This window comes from Periophthalmus magnuspinnatus, chromosome 16, assembly GCF_009829125.3.
Source record: "Periophthalmus magnuspinnatus isolate fPerMag1 chromosome 16, fPerMag1.2.pri, whole genome shotgun sequence".
In the NCBI taxonomy this organism is placed as follows: Eukaryota; Metazoa; Chordata; class Actinopteri; order Gobiiformes; family Gobiidae; genus Periophthalmus; species Periophthalmus magnuspinnatus.
Window position 1 is genome coordinate 21401566 of NC_047141.1, and position 19442 is coordinate 21421007.

Below are 19442 nucleotides of genomic sequence, written 5' to 3' on the forward strand. Positions count from 1 at the left end.
TCTTAAGAAGATCCCTTGCCAAGTGTTCTCATACACTTTTAATTACTTTATGTAATTTGGGCTCATTAATAAAATATTTGATATAATTCTGTTGGTGGGTGGATTGAGGCCTTGATGTGTTGTGCTGGCTGGAGGGCTCTTGGGTAGAAGGAGAGAGAAGAGGAGAGGGGCTGGTGTGTGCAGCTGTGGAGCCCTCAGGCAACTTAGTTATCATCCAAAACATCATCTGACATTTATTCTTTTCAAAACATGTGCATATGCAAGGGTTGTTCTTCAAATATTTGCATAAATTTGGTGTTTTAAAAATGACATTGGGTTAATTGACTAGAGTGCTACTTACAATTTGAAGGACTGTAAAAGAAATTGTGTATGATAACTATTTTATTTTCATTATAATGCTTTTAGATTTACATGATGATGCTTAAATACTTTATTGACCTTGAAGAAAATACAGACAATCAGACAATGGTAAATGGGGACAAAGCAGAATTTTCTTCTTAAAGGACAAAGTAATAATTACTATTTCTATTTACTTTTTACCTTCTGGGGATTTTATCATCGTCAGCCTCTTCACAAATATTTAATATTTTCTTTTATTTTTCACACCCAATGCCCTTTCTGAACCAACTGTCTTTGTTTATCTGAGCTTGGGACTGGCATAAAGAATACCCTGCGTGTTTCACATTTACATTACACACAATATTCATAACATCATATATTTATATTTAAAAGCAGAGGATGAGAAGTTAGAGCACAGGTAGACGCTAAATAAATAATTGATTGCCTATTGGCGGTGTTAAAGAAATGGAAAATGTGGTGTTGGCAGAATTACAGGTGCTCATAAAATTGGCAGGGCCTGATACAAGTCTGTATGCATTATTCATTCAAATTGCTTTAGTGTCTTAAGTTGAAAGATTTATTGGTTCATTTGAAATATGTCTTCCTCCAGTTATCATTCATTATGCTCCTCTTTATGCAGCATCATGTGGGGGCGATATCAGAGGACCTCGGGGCATCATTCTGTCACCAGGCTTTCCAGAATTGTATCCAAACTCCCTGAACTGCACATGGACTGTAGAAGTCAGCCATGGAAAAGGTAATGATAAAAAACTAGCTATCCGTGCTATTGTTCCTATGATGAGGGTACTAAATGTGATAGTGTCAGAATTATGTAAAAAAAAATATGTGTAAAACTGCATTCACAATTTCTTGTTCTGCCCGTGTGTGCCAATATACTACTTCTATTAAAAAAAGTATTTGGTTGACATTTCTTCACTGACAACTTTAAAAAGCAATGTGTCAAAATGAATTCTCTGTAAATTGATGACTTGCAATAAAAAATGATGAGTTGCAATAGAAATCCAATTCAAACTTACTCTTACTTTTTGCAATTTAATTTTTTTTTTCTTGTCCCCCAGGTGTCCAGTTCACTTTCCATTCATTCCACCTGGAGGATCACCACGACTACCTTCTAATCACAGAAAATGGCAGCTTTGCTCAGCCACTGGCCCGACTTACTGGCTCCGACAGACCTGCCACAGTTAATGCCGGCCTGTATGGGAACTTCAAGGCCCAGCTACGCTTCATCTCGGACTTTTCAATCTCTCTGCAGGGATTCAACATCTCTTTTTCAGGTAGGAAATTCACCATGTGGCATTTTAAAAAAGAATTTGAAAGACTTTCTTTGCATAATATATATGGACTTATTCAATGTTAAGAAGCCACTTGAAGCGTTGGTGGTTTGAATTGTTAAGGCGGGTCGCTCAGTTCTGGACATAGAGATTGACAGTTTGTTCGATGATAAGATCAAAAGTGCTAAGCCCCTCTAAAGCAGGCATGAAGTAATGTGAAGAGTGATTTGTCGGCCTCAATGGGAAGCTGGCTTAAGGTGGACCATGCCTCGGGCGGTGCCGATCAGGAGAGGATAATTAAGAGACAAGCAGGTCATGCAGGCAGTGGACGTCTCGCCGTGATTGGAATGATCTTCAAAGCACGCCGTGTGCGTCGGTCGGAGGAGACGGAGACAGAGACATGTGAGATATATGGATATAATGAACAGCATGCAGAGACCAAGAGGTAGAGAAGCAAGGGTAAGGAGGGAGATTGAGAGACAGATGGAGGCACTGAGTGAATAGGGCTGATGGAGAGGGCGGAGAAACCAACAATCTGAGAGAGAAAGTGAGAGAGAGAGGATTACAAGAGAGAGAGAGAGAGACAAGATGAGAGAGGGAGGGTCGTTGATGAGCATTCTGGCTAAATGTTTGCCTGCTGTTATCTGAAGTCAAGCATAACTCAGACCACATGAATATTCATTAAATGTAATTTGTGGGTGTGTGTACGTGTTCGCCTATTATGTTTAATTAGCTTTTATAGATTCCTAACGTGAAATCACATTTGAACCTTGCATGACCTTTGGAAATGTGCCAGTTGTGCTGAGCTGACAGTTACATTGGCCTCCTGGAGTGTGTTTTGATGGGTTCAGCTTTGGTAGAAAAAAAGCCTTCACTCCATGTTTAGAGACTGCTTAAAAAGGCTTTTGCTCAATGATTTAAAAATCTCTGCAGTCACATTCCATTATAACACTGCTGTGGAAAAACATTCATTGTGGCTTGTCCTTGGGTTTAAAAGCTTCATTTTTAACTCCCACATTTGTTCACAAATCTTGACAGAATAAGCAGAAGTGTTGAAAGCGTACTTAACATGTACTGCTGTAAAGTAATTATACATTTTTTATGCAACTTTTTTCCAGAGTATGATCTTGAACCTTGTAAAGATCCGGGGACTCCGCAGTTTGGCTGGCACACAGGCTCCAAGTTTGGAATAGGGGACTCGCTGGCATTTTACTGTAATACTGGTTATCGCCTTCAGGGGGCAAGGAGCATCGTGTGCTTGGGGGGTGGGCGCCGCATGTGGAGTGCCCCTCTGCCAAGATGTGTGGGTACGTGGACAACTTCTTCTCTTTTATTCCGTATAGTATCTTCATTTAGTTGCATGTTAGGTGATGAGCTGATTGGTGTTATTTTTTTTTCCATTTTCATACAGCGGAGTGTGGATCAACTGTGTCTAACAATGAGGGAGTCCTTTTGTCTCCTAACTACCCAATGAACTACGAGAACAATCATGAGTGTGTCTACAGCATCCAGGTCCAAACAGGAAAAGGCATCAACATTACAGCCAGCTCCTTCCACCTGGCTCCCGGGGATGGCTTAAAGGTCTTTGCTATTTACTAGATGGCTCATGCTTTTAGATAGCTCTATAAGCTCTAGAAGAGAGAAAGAAAAAAAAATCCCTCAAACTAAAAGACCATGTTGTGAATGTTGGCGTAACTAGATTGCATAAATGGAGAAAAACAAAAAATCTAATCTAAGTAGTGGTGGGTGATAAGGCAAAAAATAGAGGAACATGAACTAGCTTTATAGTGTCTTTAAGAAATATCTATCTGCTTAGTGGCCTGGGATTGTGGGTAGAGAAGGTATTAGATCACAGGGATCAGATCATCATTTTTTTATCATATTTTCCAGCCCAGTTTTCAAATAATACCAGTCAGCTTGAGGGATTACAGACACCATTAAACATGTAAATTATATAGGTTTACAACAACAGAACAACTGCATTTTTGCTTTTTGAAGAATTATAGTATATATTTTACCGATATATGTGCTTTCTTGTGTTGCCATACTAAATAATCAGCTTATTTTTGCATTGACGTATGCATATTTAGACTTTTCTGTAGCATAAACAGTTCAAAGATTCAAACCCTGCAGCAGTTTCTCTGTTAGTTCAACATTTTACTCAACATTAAATGCAAATTCAAATGCAACCTCTTTGATATAAGCAAGCTAAGGCTAAACCACACAAGAGATTATCTGTGCTTTTTACTGTTCACTTTCTTTAGTGGTTCTTAGCTTGGTACTTATTTGCTGTGAGACTTGTGTCCATGAGTACAGAGATTATATATAAACTTTTAAAGATTATAAAACTACATAACGTTGATATTAAACCTTGCAGGGTACTGAACTTGCCTTAAAAATAACATCTTAAGTTTTGTGGAGTTACCTTGCTGTAAATTCTGCTGGGACAAGTTGAATGTGTTTGGTTTACTAATGCTATGTCTATCTATTTTGTCTTTACCCCAAACTAGCTGTACGACGGCAAAGATGGCTCTGCACCTCTCCTCGGGACGTACACAGGGACATTGATGCAGGGACTTTCTCTTGCCAGCACTTCCAACAATCTGTGGCTTGAATTCAACTCTGACCAGGAGGAGACTGCCGTGGGGTTCCGGCTCATATACTATAGTAAGTCAGATGTGATTTCCTCTAAGGGAAGACATCCCAACAGCTTTTCCAAATGAGTGGGTCTGGCTGCACTTTGTCAGTCTCTTCAAAGAAACAAATTTAAAAGAACATTTTAATTGACCCTCACCCCTCCGTGCTGTGTCTTTCACTGTCATAGTATCTATTAAGCACAGCATGGGATTTCCTCTCCACTCCAACAGGAAATTATCTTTGTCTCTTGCGTATGCTCAGTCTCTCAATGTGAAAGCCCTTGACAATATTTCCTTTTGCTCTGTACACCTGCAATTAGAGCTCACGTCTGCGCAAGTGTTCCTTGTTAAGGCAGGTGAATAATAGTTGGGATTGTGTGGAATCATTTTATGCTACAGTTGGCTGTGTGTCTGGGTGTGTGTTTGCGTGCGGGTGTGCGTGGTTGAATGGAAAGTTGGGGACGCATCTCAGAGAAGGTCGGTAATAGATGGCTTTTGTTTCTCCACCTAATTGGCTTGCGGACTATGTATTGTTTCTAACCACTTATAATTTATTATTTTGACCACAAATTGTCATGGTAACTTTGTGCTTTGCGGTCTAATTTGAAACATTATATTTTTCTCCCTGTTGTTGTGCTCTGTGCATGGTATTGTCTACCAGTGGATTTCTAAAGAGTGCTTTATTTGTTGTAGAGTGGGCACAAGCAAAAAAGTTTGGCCAAAATGTTAGAACAAAATATGCGGAAAATGCATACCACAAACTATAACAAAGTCCACTATTGAATACCAACAAAATTTTATTTGCGTTTTACATGAAATATACACACAGATTTATGTTAACATTTGTTCTTAAAGTTAAGATTTTCAGCCACAATTCCTGGTGTGCACAAGGTGAAAAGATGAAGAAATAACATTGGACAGCACTCCAGGCTGAAGTCCTGTGTGAACATAAAATGGCTTCATGTTTTCAGGCCTCTTGGACCAAAAGTGCTGGGGTAATTTTCTAAATGTGAGCAGTAACTGCAGGAGATTTATACTGGGCATGACACTTGTAATACTACCATAACATCTGGCATGGGCACGGCCGGTGCGGTGAGGAGAGCCCATAAATCTGTGCTCTGCTTTTATGTGTGGACACTGTTGCTGCATGCATAGTAGAGCACTTCTATAGAGCACTACTATAAAGGCCATGGTCAGATCCAAGCGCTCTGAGCAGACGAGTTATTGTAACATTTCACTCTTTTATTTCTTTTCTATTATCCCAAAGTGGTGCAAACAGCAAGCCTATTTTTCAATTCTGGTAAATGTACACGTTTAGTTGACCATTTAATTATGTCTGTAGAAATGGTATATTTTACAGTAATGCAACTATAAACCTACTTGGTCTTATCCTTGTTCTGTCAAATAAAGTCTGAACTTACTACCACACTGCAGAATATGAGCTTCCTGTTTGCCGTTATATTACCAAGCCTCTAAACTTTCTTCTCTTTGTCTGTGTTTGTGCAGGTTTTGAGCTGTCTCACTGTGATGACCCTGGTGTGCCACAGTTTGGCTTCAAAGTCAGTGATCAGGGCCACTTTGCTGGCAGCGCCATCACATTCGGCTGTGACCAGGGCTACACTCTGCATGGCAGTGGAATACTAAAGTGCATGACAGGGGAGAGGAGGGCTTGGGACAACAGCCTGCCATCATGCATAGGTAATCTTCAGTTTGTTTGTAAATCTGGCATATTTTGATAATTAATGTTAATTAATCATTTTGATGTTCAGTCAGGACTTGGATTTTCTTTAGCTTGACTAGTTACTCTGTAATGTTGTTCAATTCAGTCTGTACCTTTATTAGTTCACCAATATTTATAAGAAGGCATGACGTGGAAAGAGAAGACAGCTTTCAGTCATTTGAAATCCCCAGAGTGTCCTCCTTAGTCTGTAAATTATTAAGTGAATATATTTTTTGGTCAGTCAATTAAAATTTATTTATTACAACATTACAAACCCATTAAAATGGAAGCACCTTTGTGTGTGTGGGTGTGTGTGTGTGTGTGTGTGTGTGTGTGTGGGTGTGTGTGTGTGTGTGTGTGTGTGTGTGTGTGTGTGTGATGTCTTTAACCAGGAAGTATGTCCTTGCTCAGCCCCATTACCTGTTGCAGAAAATGATTAATTTTTGTTGAAGCACAAGGTGCTGTTCATTTGTTCTCATTTTACACCTGTTACAGAAGCTATTAGAGTTAACTTTAATTGTGTTTGTTTGCAGCTGAGTGTGGGGGGAGCTTCAAGGGTGAGTCCACAGGAAGGATCCTCTCTCCTGGGTATCCATTTCCCTATGACAATAACCTCAGGTGCACCTGGACTATAGAGGTCACATCAGGCAACATTGTCAGGTATTGGAACATTACCTTAACAGACAATGACATTGCATTTCTTTTGAGAGTTGTAGGTAACTGCTAATTGTTACATCCATTGCATTGCTATTTACTTCTTTTCTCTATCCACTGCATAAAGTGAAGATATATTTTTTCTTCATTCATCTTCATTTACAGTTTTGGTCAATTTGATTATTACATTACATGTCAGTCCTACAGATAATTGCTGATGTTATACATGATATTTCTCAATGGTTTCAAGACTATATAATTTGAAAGGAAAATGTAATCAGTGGTGGAAACCAGCTTGATTATATATATATATTTTGTGAATTCTAATGATTGTGTCGTACTGTAAATAACATTTACAGTATGACAGTATTACAGTTACATTTCCAAATGCTTGGGCGAGGGACAGTGCCCCATTTCTGGGATGCAGGACATATTGGGGAGCTGCTGAATTTGACTGATAAATTGTTACTCAACTTGAAAACAAAATATGGATTACTTAGTTCAAAACTACCTCAAAATGGTGGGGGGTAAAGTGTATGGTACAGTAACAGAACCCCATGTGTTTTGTCTTTTTCTTGTAGCCTACAATTTCTTGCCTTTGACACGGAGGCGTCCCATGACATTCTGAAGGTGTGGGATGGCCCACCAGAGAATGAGATGCTTCTGAAGGAGGTGAGCGGCTCACTGCTGCCAGAGGGCATTCACTCCACCCTCAATGTGGTCACCATACAGTTTGAGACGGACTTCTACATCACCAAGTCTGGTTTTGCCATAGACTTTTCCAGTGAGTATATCCTCTTTAGCTCATGCATTATTTAGGAGCTTTATTTGCTGAGCTGTTTCCTTTTTAAGACATATGAATGAACCTACAAATGCTTTAGGTCAACATGGGTTTGCAGCTTTCCTGGGGCTAGAGGCTTCTAGTACATCCTTTAGCTTTAAGCAATCCTTATAGTTCTGTTATTTGGGATACGCATATTGAGCTCTTGGTTGCAATAAATTAATTAGACTTGTGTTTTACATTCCATGCACTGTATATATTAATATGTAACATTGTTTGGATTTACGGCATATTGTTAAAATGTGATATCAGGAAGGAAGGACGAGTACTACTCATTTCACATTAAAAATCCCAATATTAAACAATCCCAACTTAATGGCCAAAGATAAAGGTAATCTTCAGTCAAGGTGAATATTTTATATATTAGAATTCTGCCCTTCTTGATTTGAATTCCAGGTAAATTCCCCTTTTCTACCCTATTGTAAATTATGTGCCGGACACAATATATGTGCTTTCATTTTAGGAAATTGCATGTCCTAAAGCCTGTGTGTCTCTGGCGTCTGTCTCCCAGGCTCTCTTGCCACAGCGTGCAGAGATCCTGGTATTCCCATGAATGGCACTCGAAACGGAGAGGGGCGGGAACCCGGCGACTCGGTGACCTTCTCTTGTGATCCAGGATATGAATTGCAGGGAGAAAGCAGAATCACCTGCATTCAAGTGGAAAATAGATACTACTGGCAGCCCAGCCCTCCCAGCTGCATTGGTAAGTGACAGAGAAAAAAGCATGTAGATGTGATATGGGGCTATAGATTGAATTCATAGATACAGAATGATAAAAGGCATCTGTTTCATATCAACACAAAGAAATTGAGGCCAGAAGCTCTGGAGTGAAATGATGATCTTAAGTCACTAAAACAATTGTTGACATGTTTGAAGAAAATGTTCTTGATTTATAACTTTTTGTTGTATTCTTCTATGTTTAGCACAAGTGTGATAAAATCAAGAGAGTCAAACATTGACTGATCCAGTCTGTAATTTTAATGTGCTTGTCTTGGCTGATGGAAGGTGACAAAAGGTTATAGAATTCAACTCAATTATTTTTAATGACTGGAAAATGTGCAGGGCCCTTTGAAAAGAATGTGTCAAAATTGTTTTAGAGATGGTTTTTCAACTTTTGTTTCATTCTTCATGTTTTTAAAGCTCCTTGTGGTGGGAATGTGACGGGATCTTCAGGATTCATTCTCTCTCCAAACTATCCCCATCCTTATCCTCACAGTAAGGACTGTGATTGGCTGATTGCTGTCCATTCAGACTATGTCATCTCCTTGGCTTTCATAAGGTAACTGAGACCCAATGCATCACATACTGTAGCATTCTGGTGTGAGGAAACACACCAAAGTTGTTCTTCTCTTCTCTTCTCTTGTCTTGTTTATTTTCTGAACACAAGAGCTACTATACGCCATAACCCATGCCACAGCTGCACTCTCAGTTCAGCAGAGCCAGTCTCAATAACACATTAACAGTTCCTAAAACAACAAAAGGTGTCAACTCTGAACTAAATACAAAATATAAGATTATTACAATACTCCCCCTTTAAAGTCCCTCGCCCACAACAGGAGGCACACAAAAGTCACATTCTTAGAAAAATTGGGGGTCTGCAAACTATTCTTGGCCACTGCCTTGCAGGGGATGGAACAGGTGATGGCGAGAGCATAGGGACATGCAATGCCAGAGGGAGTGGCAACATTGTAACTGGGGGAATTACAAGTATTGACAGCATTAGGTGGGGTGGGTTTAGAGACAACGGGCAAGGACTGTCCGTGTGAGGTTCTTACCCCCTTATAAGGAGGCAGTCTCTCATGGTGTAGCACCACTTTGCATTGTCTAGGTGGCAACTGTACCCTGTACACAACATCTGCCAGTCTCTCCAAGATCATGTAAAGTCCAACACACACCTGGTTCCTGATTGCAAAAGGGCATCCTTCAGAGTGCTCGTCGTAGTTTCTCTTCTGCCTCGCTCCTACACTTACAAGCTGGTTACTGGCAAACTCATGGCCAGAATCCTGCCAGTCCCAGAAATTCCAGGCATCTCAGCTGGAGTCCGGATCTCCCTCTCATACATGAGAGCAGAGGAACAGGCTGTAAGGTCCTGGGCAGCAGATTTGCAAGCCATGAGGACAAATGACAGATGCATGTCCCAGTCTTGCTGGTGCTTGGCTGTGACAATACTAAGCTGTTGGGCCAGGATGTGGTTGAATCTTTCAATGAGTCCATCACTGAGAGGGTGTAGAGGGGTTTGTGTGGGTCTATCACTGTTCGCTGTAAAAATATGAGGCTGAAAGTTCCGGCCTTGGTCTGTATGTATTGCTTCTGGGACCCCAAACCAGACTAAAATGGACCAAGGACATCTATCCCTACCCTATACACGGGTAGAGTTTTGGCCTCAGTAGAATCCTTGCCTCAGACGGAGTGTCTTTGTTACTCCAAAATTACCTGTGACCACAGCTCCATGACAGCAAGAACAGTCTCTCGTGACCGCAGAACTACAATGCTCCCTCACCTCACCTGTTCTTGGGTCTTTCCACAGTCTTCACATCACATAGGTGTAAGGCCTCCTACACTGATCGAAGTAGGAACCTTAGTAGCTCCAGTGAGGACAACACAATGCAGAAGCAAAGAAGTGTCCATGTACCAAGATGTCAAATGTCTGCCTTTGGACAGGCATTTGGAGTAAGGGGGACCTGCCAGTAACCGCTGCATACCTCTAAAGAAGAAAACCATGTAGACCATGGCACAGAATTCAAGGCCTCATTAATATGTAGAAGTGGATAAGGATCCATCATGGTCACATTACTGAGAAGGCTAAAATCCACGCAGAACCGCTGGTCGGTTTTCTTTTTCTTCGGGACCATTACAGCAGGTGCAGCACAGGAGCTTGATGAGGGCTCAGTAAGTCCTGCCTTTTGCATTTCTTGTAGAGCCTTGTCTGCAGCTGCCTGCCTTGCCAATGGAAGCTGCCATGGCTTCGTCCAGAGGGTGGTGCATCTCCAGTGTAAATGATGTGTTCTAAGAGATCAGTCTGGCCCACATCTCCTTCTGACATGGAGAAGCTGTCTTTAAACTCCAAACAACTGCCAGAATCGTTCTTGTTCTGCTTCATCCGGTCTGTCACAGTTCCTACCCCAGATCTATCTCACCATCTTCAATGCTTTCCCCTCATCAAGTTGTGGGGTTCTCTCTTTTTGTCTCTGGGGAGGGAAAGATGCCCAATAGCAGGCTCAAGCAATGCACTGTGGTGTAAATGCACCGAGTAGGTAGTTTTTGACAGTTGTTTCTGCATTTGAATGGTGTGATTGTCTGGAAAGTTTAGGGTACCTTGTTTGATGTCAGATATGGAATCCAGGGATTTTAGGGTAGCAAGGCCCAGTATACTGAGCGACCCACACCGGGCAGCATTTCCCACCCATAATGTCACTGTAATCTCACCGACCATGGGGGCCCTCTCACCAGTCAGTTTGCAGCTGGACCGGAGTAGGCATAATAGCTGTTCTATTTCCCAGCACATCTTGCCTGAGCAAGGTAGCTGAGGAGCTCACATATCCTACTCTTATGGGTAGGTACCAGCAATCCCTATCCCCTGCCCTGGCCCCGCATCATCCTGTCTATGCAGTGCCCAGCTCGTTTCACTGTACTGGTCCAGGAACACTTGTCATATTCACCTGCACATTGTCCCACAAAGCTAGAGTGAGCCAGGAGTGTCTGCATATGCAGATCAGACGGTGACAGGGCATGTAGAAAATGATCATGGGCCAGCTCAGACTGTATAGCAGGTGGCATGTGGGCATAGGTGCGATGAACCAGGTCTTCAATGTCATTTGCAAGTGCCCTGAGCTGTTTACCAGGGCAACGGTGACGGCTACACAGCTCTGAGCAAAGCACACTAGAGATGGAGCAGGACCTGAACCTTCTCTTCAAAGCCCCAACTAAAGCTCTATAATCACATCTTCAGGACTCAGGAGTATCAGACTAGACAAAGCATCCCTAGTGAGACACATGGCTAATTGGAGAGCTCTCTCTTCCATGGACCATCTCGCAGCCTGGGCCAACAGTTCAATCTGGCCATAAAAAGCTTCCTAATCAGCCTTTCTGTCATACCTTGGGGGTTTAATGGCACAGGCAGGGGCCATTTTGACATGCAGACTGAAGTTAAAATCCCTGACTGGGGCACAGTTTGTGTCCTTGGTGTGTTTCTGTGCTGTGCCGTGTGCGGGGCTCAGACCAGCTTAATTACAGATAATTACAATACATGTATGTTATTTTACTTAATTAATTTATTCTATGTGATAAACATATGTTTTTCTGCTGCTGTTTACCTTTATTACTTACACATCAGTACTGTAACTTAAATTTAAATTTAATTTTTTTTTTACATGTATTCCGTACAAATGACTAATTTACTAGCTATAACTAAATCCTTGGTGTGTTTGTACACAGTTCTTTTTCTCAGTGAATGCTCTGAGGCTCCTGTTTTGCTGTGGAATGGCTGTTTTCTGTGGTGGAACCAGCCACAGCACTGGTCATGTGTGTAAGGCAGTGGGCCTGGGGTTTAGACCAGGTGTGCTGGGAGATAGGGAAACAGCAAACCATATGCAAGTCTAACGAGACAAAGTTGCTCATGAAAAATAATATGTTAAAAAGCATGTCAAAATATTTATGATTTATGGAATTCTAAAACACAAAAATAAGTATGTGTTTATTAAACACAAATGATATTCCATAAATCAAACCTTTACCGTTTGTATGTATTAAAATGAATTAAGACAAGTATGAAAATTGGGCTATTTGAATCTAACTACAACCCAATAAAGCAGAGGACATATAGAAACAACTTGTTCCGTTGATGTCTGAAGTTAGAAAGTTTCTTTTTAAAGTTGTCCTTCAAAACACATCTCAGCACAAATCAGCTTGTCCTCACGGGGACGCCAAATGAAGGCATGATGTTATGATTCAAAATTGAAGTTCCCTCCATCCAACTCAAACACAATTATTTTCAAGCTATTTACATTTTTGTCATAAACCTAACTCATTATTTAGGAAACAAATGCTGCCCTGCTCCCTCATTGCTCCATGTGATTTGATATACAGCGTAACATTATGAAGCGATCTTTTCACACTGCACTGCCTGCATTGTCTGAGAAGATTTTATGCCATTGCAATGTCACAACAATTTAATCTCTACTCACCTCTTGGGAGAAATATCTTTTTTTTATTATTATTATTTTTTATTTTATCTGAAGATGCAAAACAAATTGCCTAGCAAGATTCACTTCTAGCACAATGGCATCACTCACATTTTGAATGCCCATACAAGCTATGTTATACTCGAGAAAATAATTATTGTTTTAATGTGTTTTTTTATTTCAGTTTCAGCATTGAGCCAAACTACGACTTCTTATATATCTACGATGGCCCAGACAGCACCACTCACCTGATTGGCAGCTTTCAAGATAGCAAACTTCCTGAGAAAATAGAGAGTACATCTAACTTCATGTACTTGGCCTTTCGTAGTGATGGGTCTGTGAGCTACACTGGCTTTCACTTAGAATACAAAGGTACTGACAACTTCTGCTTTCACTAACTTTTCTTTACTTGGGGGTTTAAACTTTTGCTCAAATCACCACAACATTAACTATTTAGGTGTAAAATTTCACTTTTTACCAATACAAAAATACTCAAGACTATATGCACTACAACGTGCACACTAAAACAAGCCTGAGCGCCATGTCAGCCCTTTGGGTAATTGCTATTGCAAAGGGTATATCCGTGTTAGGCTCATGAAATAGGCTTCTAGTGCCACTGGCCCCTAATGGGAATTGAATGACATGCAAAGCCCAACACAGTGTTTCATAATTCGTAATTCATACTGCTCTCTTTGTTATCTTGATTAAATATGACTTTAATCCTATTATAGCTCTATAGTAGACATTTCTTTAATCACAATGTTACACAATCCATATGCATACGGCATTCAGACTAATTAGGAAAGCCCTCTAATCTTGGACTGTCGCCACACTTCAGATCCCTTTGTCCCTCTTTGATTGACAGCCAAACTGCGGGAGGCCTGTTTTGATCCAGGGAATGTGATGAACGGGACCCGAATGGGCACTGACTACAAGCTAGGATCCATGGTGACATTTCACTGTGAGGCAGGCTACCAGCTGCAGGGCTACTCCACTCTGACATGTGTGATGGGCAACAGCAAGAGACCCGAGTGGGACAGAGCAAAGCCCAGCTGTCAAGGTGAGAGACGACTTTGGTGATAACGCGACTGAATGCACTGTGCTCCAGCTGTTTAGGTCAATATTTGATAGGATGTGATACCAGGACACTGCTGTGTATTACTGTCTCTTCTTGGTTTTCTTTCTCAAGCTGAATGTAAGAGTGGGAAAACATGTAATTTTGTGCTGTGTTACAAACACTACTACATTCTCGGTGTCACTGTAGAACAATAATCTTGTTTCCTGGAATTGATAGAAATACATGTTGAGCATTTGTTGGGGTTGATTCCCTGTCCCGAGGCTAGTCACCTGAGGAACACTAACGCTGGGCTTAAACCACAGCATCAAAATTGCATTTGAGGGCATGTGACTTTTGCATGCTTGAAACTCATCAACTTGCTTAAAATTTTGCCGAAAGTTCAGATTGTTGAACTCTGGCATCTGCTCAAACGCTCTGCGGAAACATTGGACTAGCCTAGACCTTAACCATAAATTACAATTGAGACCCAGCAATTTGCACTGAATTCAAGAAACTTAAATTGTAATATAACCAAATATTTGTCTAAATACAAGAATAAATAGTAAGAAATGATTTGGCACTTAGTAAATATAATTTTGTATATTATTTTGATGCTCCTCATCTGCCTAGGCATTAGGATTCAGGCCTGATTTTGAGAAGTGAGGGAACAGGGGCGCTTCTTCCCTCACACCAGGGAGCTGTTCATTACTTTTACAGTTGGCACCTGTGTAAGTCACGCAAACAGCTCGGGGGTTCAGTGTTTTACTAACTGGCCCATCAGTAACTCCTCATTTAGAACCTTCACTTAGAGACCCAAAATGTGCTGATGACTTCACTGTTTAAAGTCTACACCTAATCGTTTCAGCTGTCACTACATATGGCCAACTTCTGCTCATTTATATTACCTTTAATTTAAAGAGTGGTAAGAGCAGATTAGTCATCTGTAGTGAAAAAGATTGTTGAAAATATCTGCATTATTACAGTGTTTTTTTTTATTTTTATTATTTATTTATTTATTTATTTTTACATTTTTTGATTCAACAGTTTTGAATGGTTATGGGGGATTTCTGATTCTACAATGGGAAGATGCCACAACATCAATGGAGATTTTAAGATGCAAAATACCAAACTCATTGAAAACTATTCTAGCACTATAGTGTGACCCATAGCAGTGACCCAGCAGCTTATCAGGTTGTTACTGTTTTTGTTTGTTTGTTTGTTTGTTTTTTGTCAGATTGTTTTTGCTAATGTATCGTTATGGATGTTTGATACATCTGACCAGTAACAAAGTTTTTAACGTTCGATCCCAAGCTCTGCTCTGTTCATTACACAATATTCCCATAAGTAATATCACAGGTGTTAAACCTAATCATTTATATTAGTGTATTAGCGACTACACCCTAGAACTCCCTCAACTGCATTTATTATTGGCCTATTATGGATTGCTGTGTTGTTATTTGAAAGCGAGAAATCCCCCTCTCTTTATGGAGACACCAGTTAATGGTTAGATTGGGAATTTATCAGGCAGCACTTTGACAGTCAGTGTGTTAGAAGCTGGAAAATGGTTTGTTTAAGCACTTGAGCAAGATTGACAAAATTGTGTTATGATAAGTGGGTCAGCATTAGCGAGCTGTTCCCAGTCCGCAGTATTCAGTATTGAAAGTGGTTCATGGGAGGAACAGTGCAACAAGTGCCACACATGCAGAATGAAGGTTGACTTGTGTTGTACCATTTAGCAAATCACTGTTTCAATTATACTTTATATATTTAGGCAGTGCGACCTGATATGCACTTAGACACATATTTATACCAATTTATCTTAACAGGCACACATTATTTTTCATATATATATATATATATATATATATATATATATATATATATATATATATATATATATATATATATATATATATAGAGATATAGATATAGAGATATAGATATAGAGATATAGAGATATAGATATATAGATATAGATATATAGATATAGATATATAGATAGATATATATAGATAGATAGATAGATAGATATACACATACACACGCACACACAGCTTGGAAAACTCTCCAATATATTATATATCAGAACCGATCAATCGCTCATCGCTCCCTAATAAAAAACACTAATAGGCAGTGTTGTCATACTGGAGCAGATTTGTATGCGTTTCACTTCAGTAAGGGCACTTTTTTCAAATTCTAATTTATTTAAATATGCCTGTTTTTCATAAACTGACTCAATTGTCAAACACCCACATTGGTTCTGCTTCATGCCTCCCATATGTTTGCCCTCTTCTCCGCTCAGGCTAACATTGATAAACTGCTGAGTCATCTTTGTGCCTTAACGCCTAAGTGCATGTTGTTCCCCCTTGTCTTGCACGTCTTAGTGTAACAACAATGACATGTGCATTGTGAAAGCCAGGGGGAATGTTGAGAGCAGCTGGTGGCAGATCCTTTTTTTCTTTATATATTTTTTCTTTGACAAATGAGTACGTGTTTGTTTACAGTGGAGGCTCCCCCACCTGATGGTTTGGTCCACAGTGTCTGAGGCTACTGCATTAGTGAGGCCTCTTGACAAATTAGGTACATCATTATCAGCTTAAGATAGGACACTGAGCCACAACGCAGGTGCAGGACAAAGCTCTGTTTATATTAATGAACACACTCACCGAGTGACTGTCGGCCCATGCTGTGACCATGGTGCGTGTGGACTCTGAGATGGTAAATCATGGTAAATCGTGTGTGTGGTTTTGATTAGAGACAGTACTGTATCCATTTAGCTTAACATGTTTTACACGCCAACAAAGTCATTCCTGCTGGCCTCCTTCTATGACTGGGTGATATTGATGCATCATGGTTTTCAATTTGATAAAAACATATTTTGTCCATTTTACACAGTTAAGGTGTGACATTGACTTTCTAATTGCTAATAGAATCCATCTAATCTACTGTTTAATACTGATGTATAGTGTATTCCTGTGAGTATCTAACGTGTTAAAAAGCCTGGAGTGTACAGTGTAAAGGTCACTTTATCTAATGTGTGAAGAACTGCTTACACCTGCATTAGTGCCACTTCTAATGGCTTTGCTGGTTGTATTTCGGCCCTATTTCCCCAGGTATGCTTTAACCTGGTCAACTCCTGTTTGTTAACTATGCTTCTCTGTTTCTCTCCCTACAGCCCCGTGTGGAGGACATTTCACTGGGTCAGAAGGAACAGTGTTGTCCCCGAATTATCCTCACAATTACACCAGGGGGCAGTCCTGCATCTATGACATTTTTGTCCCTGGAGATTTCGGTAAGCCCAATCAAGCATTATTTGAAATAGTTTTTTAGACTGTAATTACTTATGCAGTGTTCTGTTGTCGCGAACAGCAGAGAACTGGTGGAAATAAAATGGATCATAAATTGGGACAGCTTTGCGATATACATGTTTGGTGTTTTTACTGTTAATGATGTAGATAAAAGAAGGAGCCGAGGTTTGTAGGTGACGGAGCACTGCCAAACAAAGACTGGAGACATACATTATTCATCTGGTGTTTGGCACTAATTTGTGTTTCATACGTCGCTGTTTTCTTTGTATTGTCTTGTTTGATGGTTATAGAAAGTCAGGGTAAGGTTAAACGTAAGGCTGTCACTCTGTTCATCATAAATTTGAAAGCTTTTGTGATGGCCGAGAAATAGAAACGGAAACTGGTGCTTATAGTTGCATATGAATTTGTACGTTTTAAACAAATGCTCTAGTCTAGATATGTAGTTAAAGTTTTGTTTAAAAAGCTCAGTAATATTAGACTTAGTTTGACAAACTTTATTGATCCACAAGGTTAATTATCTGTTCTTTCCAGTTTCTTCCTCATCAGAGATTACAGGTACGTTGGCTGTTAATGATATATACAGTGGCAGTTCATATGCAACAAATGTCAGTGTTTTGAAAAAAATGTTAAAAAGATGTTATTTCTTTTGGTACTTAACTCTGTAATATAAGCTAAACTAAAGGTTAATGACATTTGTTAAGAAAGAGTGAATTAATATAATGCTTTTTTAATTTTGTAATTTAAAATTGCTACACAAATGTTAAATTACAATTAATTACAATTAATTGTTTTTGCAAATTAACTTTTCAAATGTAAAATTTATAATGATTCCTTCTTCAAACCTGTCTAGAACTTGTGTACAGTACTGTATGTAAGGTCACATATCTTATACGGTTTTGTTTTATACTTATTTTAGAAGATAGGTCAAAAAAGTGATTTGTTGTCATTTTGACGTCCAAATCAAAAAACAGAAGTTATACAAAGCATTTGGACCTTAATCAAAATTGGTAATGATTTGCTTACCTTCTGGCAAAGAAGAGAAGGTAAACAGAAATTGGTTTTGGTTACATGAACAGTATTTTGTAGATAGATAATAGAGAGGAAGGTCACACTGCAGAGTTCTAGGGGAAATATATGAAGCAAACAAATGCACGATCCGTCAGTTTATCCTATACATAATTCAGCAACGATCTGTGCTAGACCTTGAAGTGCCTCTGCCTGGTTTTTCAAGTTTGTATTTCAGAAAATGTTGGTTTGAAAAAGCAAGATTTAGCATTTTGTAAACCCGTGCGCAGATTAAACCGCAGTGTTATGATCCGGCTGGCACCTTACATCCTCGCTTGCCATGTCCCACTGTTAGAAAAATCCAGAGAGACCACAGGTTTTTAATAAATATTGCATAGAGAGATGGCGGCTCCCCTCTCGCTTCAACTGCCTGTGAAGCTTAATGGAGTGTGGAGGTAAGCGAGCTGCATTCCCACCTGGCCCTGTGTGGATGGACTCAGGAGAGAGGAGGCAGCGCTGATGAACAACACAAGTGCAGGGGCATGGCTGAGGAAAATGTTAAGAGGAGGTCTAACAAAGAGACCAGGATTCATAGCTCATACTGTATCTAGATTTTGCATTAATAATACTGCTGCTGAAGTGGAACAAATCTGTACTCACAAGTAAATCTACAGAGCAACAATTAGTATAGCTACAATTATTAAAGCCACAAACATAAAACTCTGCTATTATTATACTTATAACCGACCACTAGCCATTGCATGTGTTGCTATCCCCACAGCGTATGGGGCTTATACCTCAAAAAACTGCTACTGTATTAGTATTTATATCACTTTTTCAAACCTTTTATAGTACCTTTGTTATTAATTATATTTCTATTAATACTGCTACTACCACTCCGATTAATAGTGTAAAAGTATAAAGTAAATAGTTAGAAGAAAAGTACAAGTATATACAGTATAATGCATTTATATAAATGAAAAGGTACCTTTTCACTACAAGCACCTTCTAGTTAATATAGTGCATTGTTACAAACAAACATTTTGTCATGTGGTCTGAAGTCTTTGTTTAACATCTTGAACGCAATGAAACACAATGAATTTGGTAGAACTGTTAAAATCCATAAAAAGAACTGTTTTTGCAAACAGCAGGCAGGGATCAGTACCCCGCCTGTAGGCATACTACAGTGAGAGAAGAATCACATTTCAGTGCCTTGTATGCAGGTAATTGAAAATTCTTATTGCCTCAAGAAGAGTCAGTGTTTCTTGTATGTACCATAAGCCTCTAAGACACTGCACCAGTGGCAGAAAAGGACACTGAGGTTATTGTAATGTGTGACCTGTAGAGGACAGATTTCTACTGTTGAGTTAGTTCAGTATTAGCACTAACTGGCTTTGGTAAATTCAAACT

At 39.7% G+C, this 19442-nt stretch overlaps 1 protein-coding gene across 1 annotated transcript in view; it reads left to right on the forward strand.

The window, feature by feature from the left end:
- The window catches only part of LOC117383696 (CUB and sushi domain-containing protein 3-like), a 185091-nt gene that overhangs the window by 72242 nt on the left and 93407 nt on the right, over positions 1 to 19442 (forward strand). Inside the window, 13 exon segments of the mRNA XM_055228152.1 lie at positions 980 to 1096; positions 1419 to 1634; positions 2750 to 2938; positions 3043 to 3212; positions 4142 to 4298; positions 5774 to 5965; positions 6521 to 6647; positions 7223 to 7425; positions 7994 to 8185; positions 8623 to 8761; positions 12847 to 13034; positions 13528 to 13722; positions 16895 to 17011. Coding sequence (XP_055084127.1) covers positions 980 to 1096; positions 1419 to 1634; positions 2750 to 2938; positions 3043 to 3212; positions 4142 to 4298; positions 5774 to 5965; positions 6521 to 6647; positions 7223 to 7425; positions 7994 to 8185; positions 8623 to 8761; positions 12847 to 13034; positions 13528 to 13722; positions 16895 to 17011 — 2202 coding nt within the window.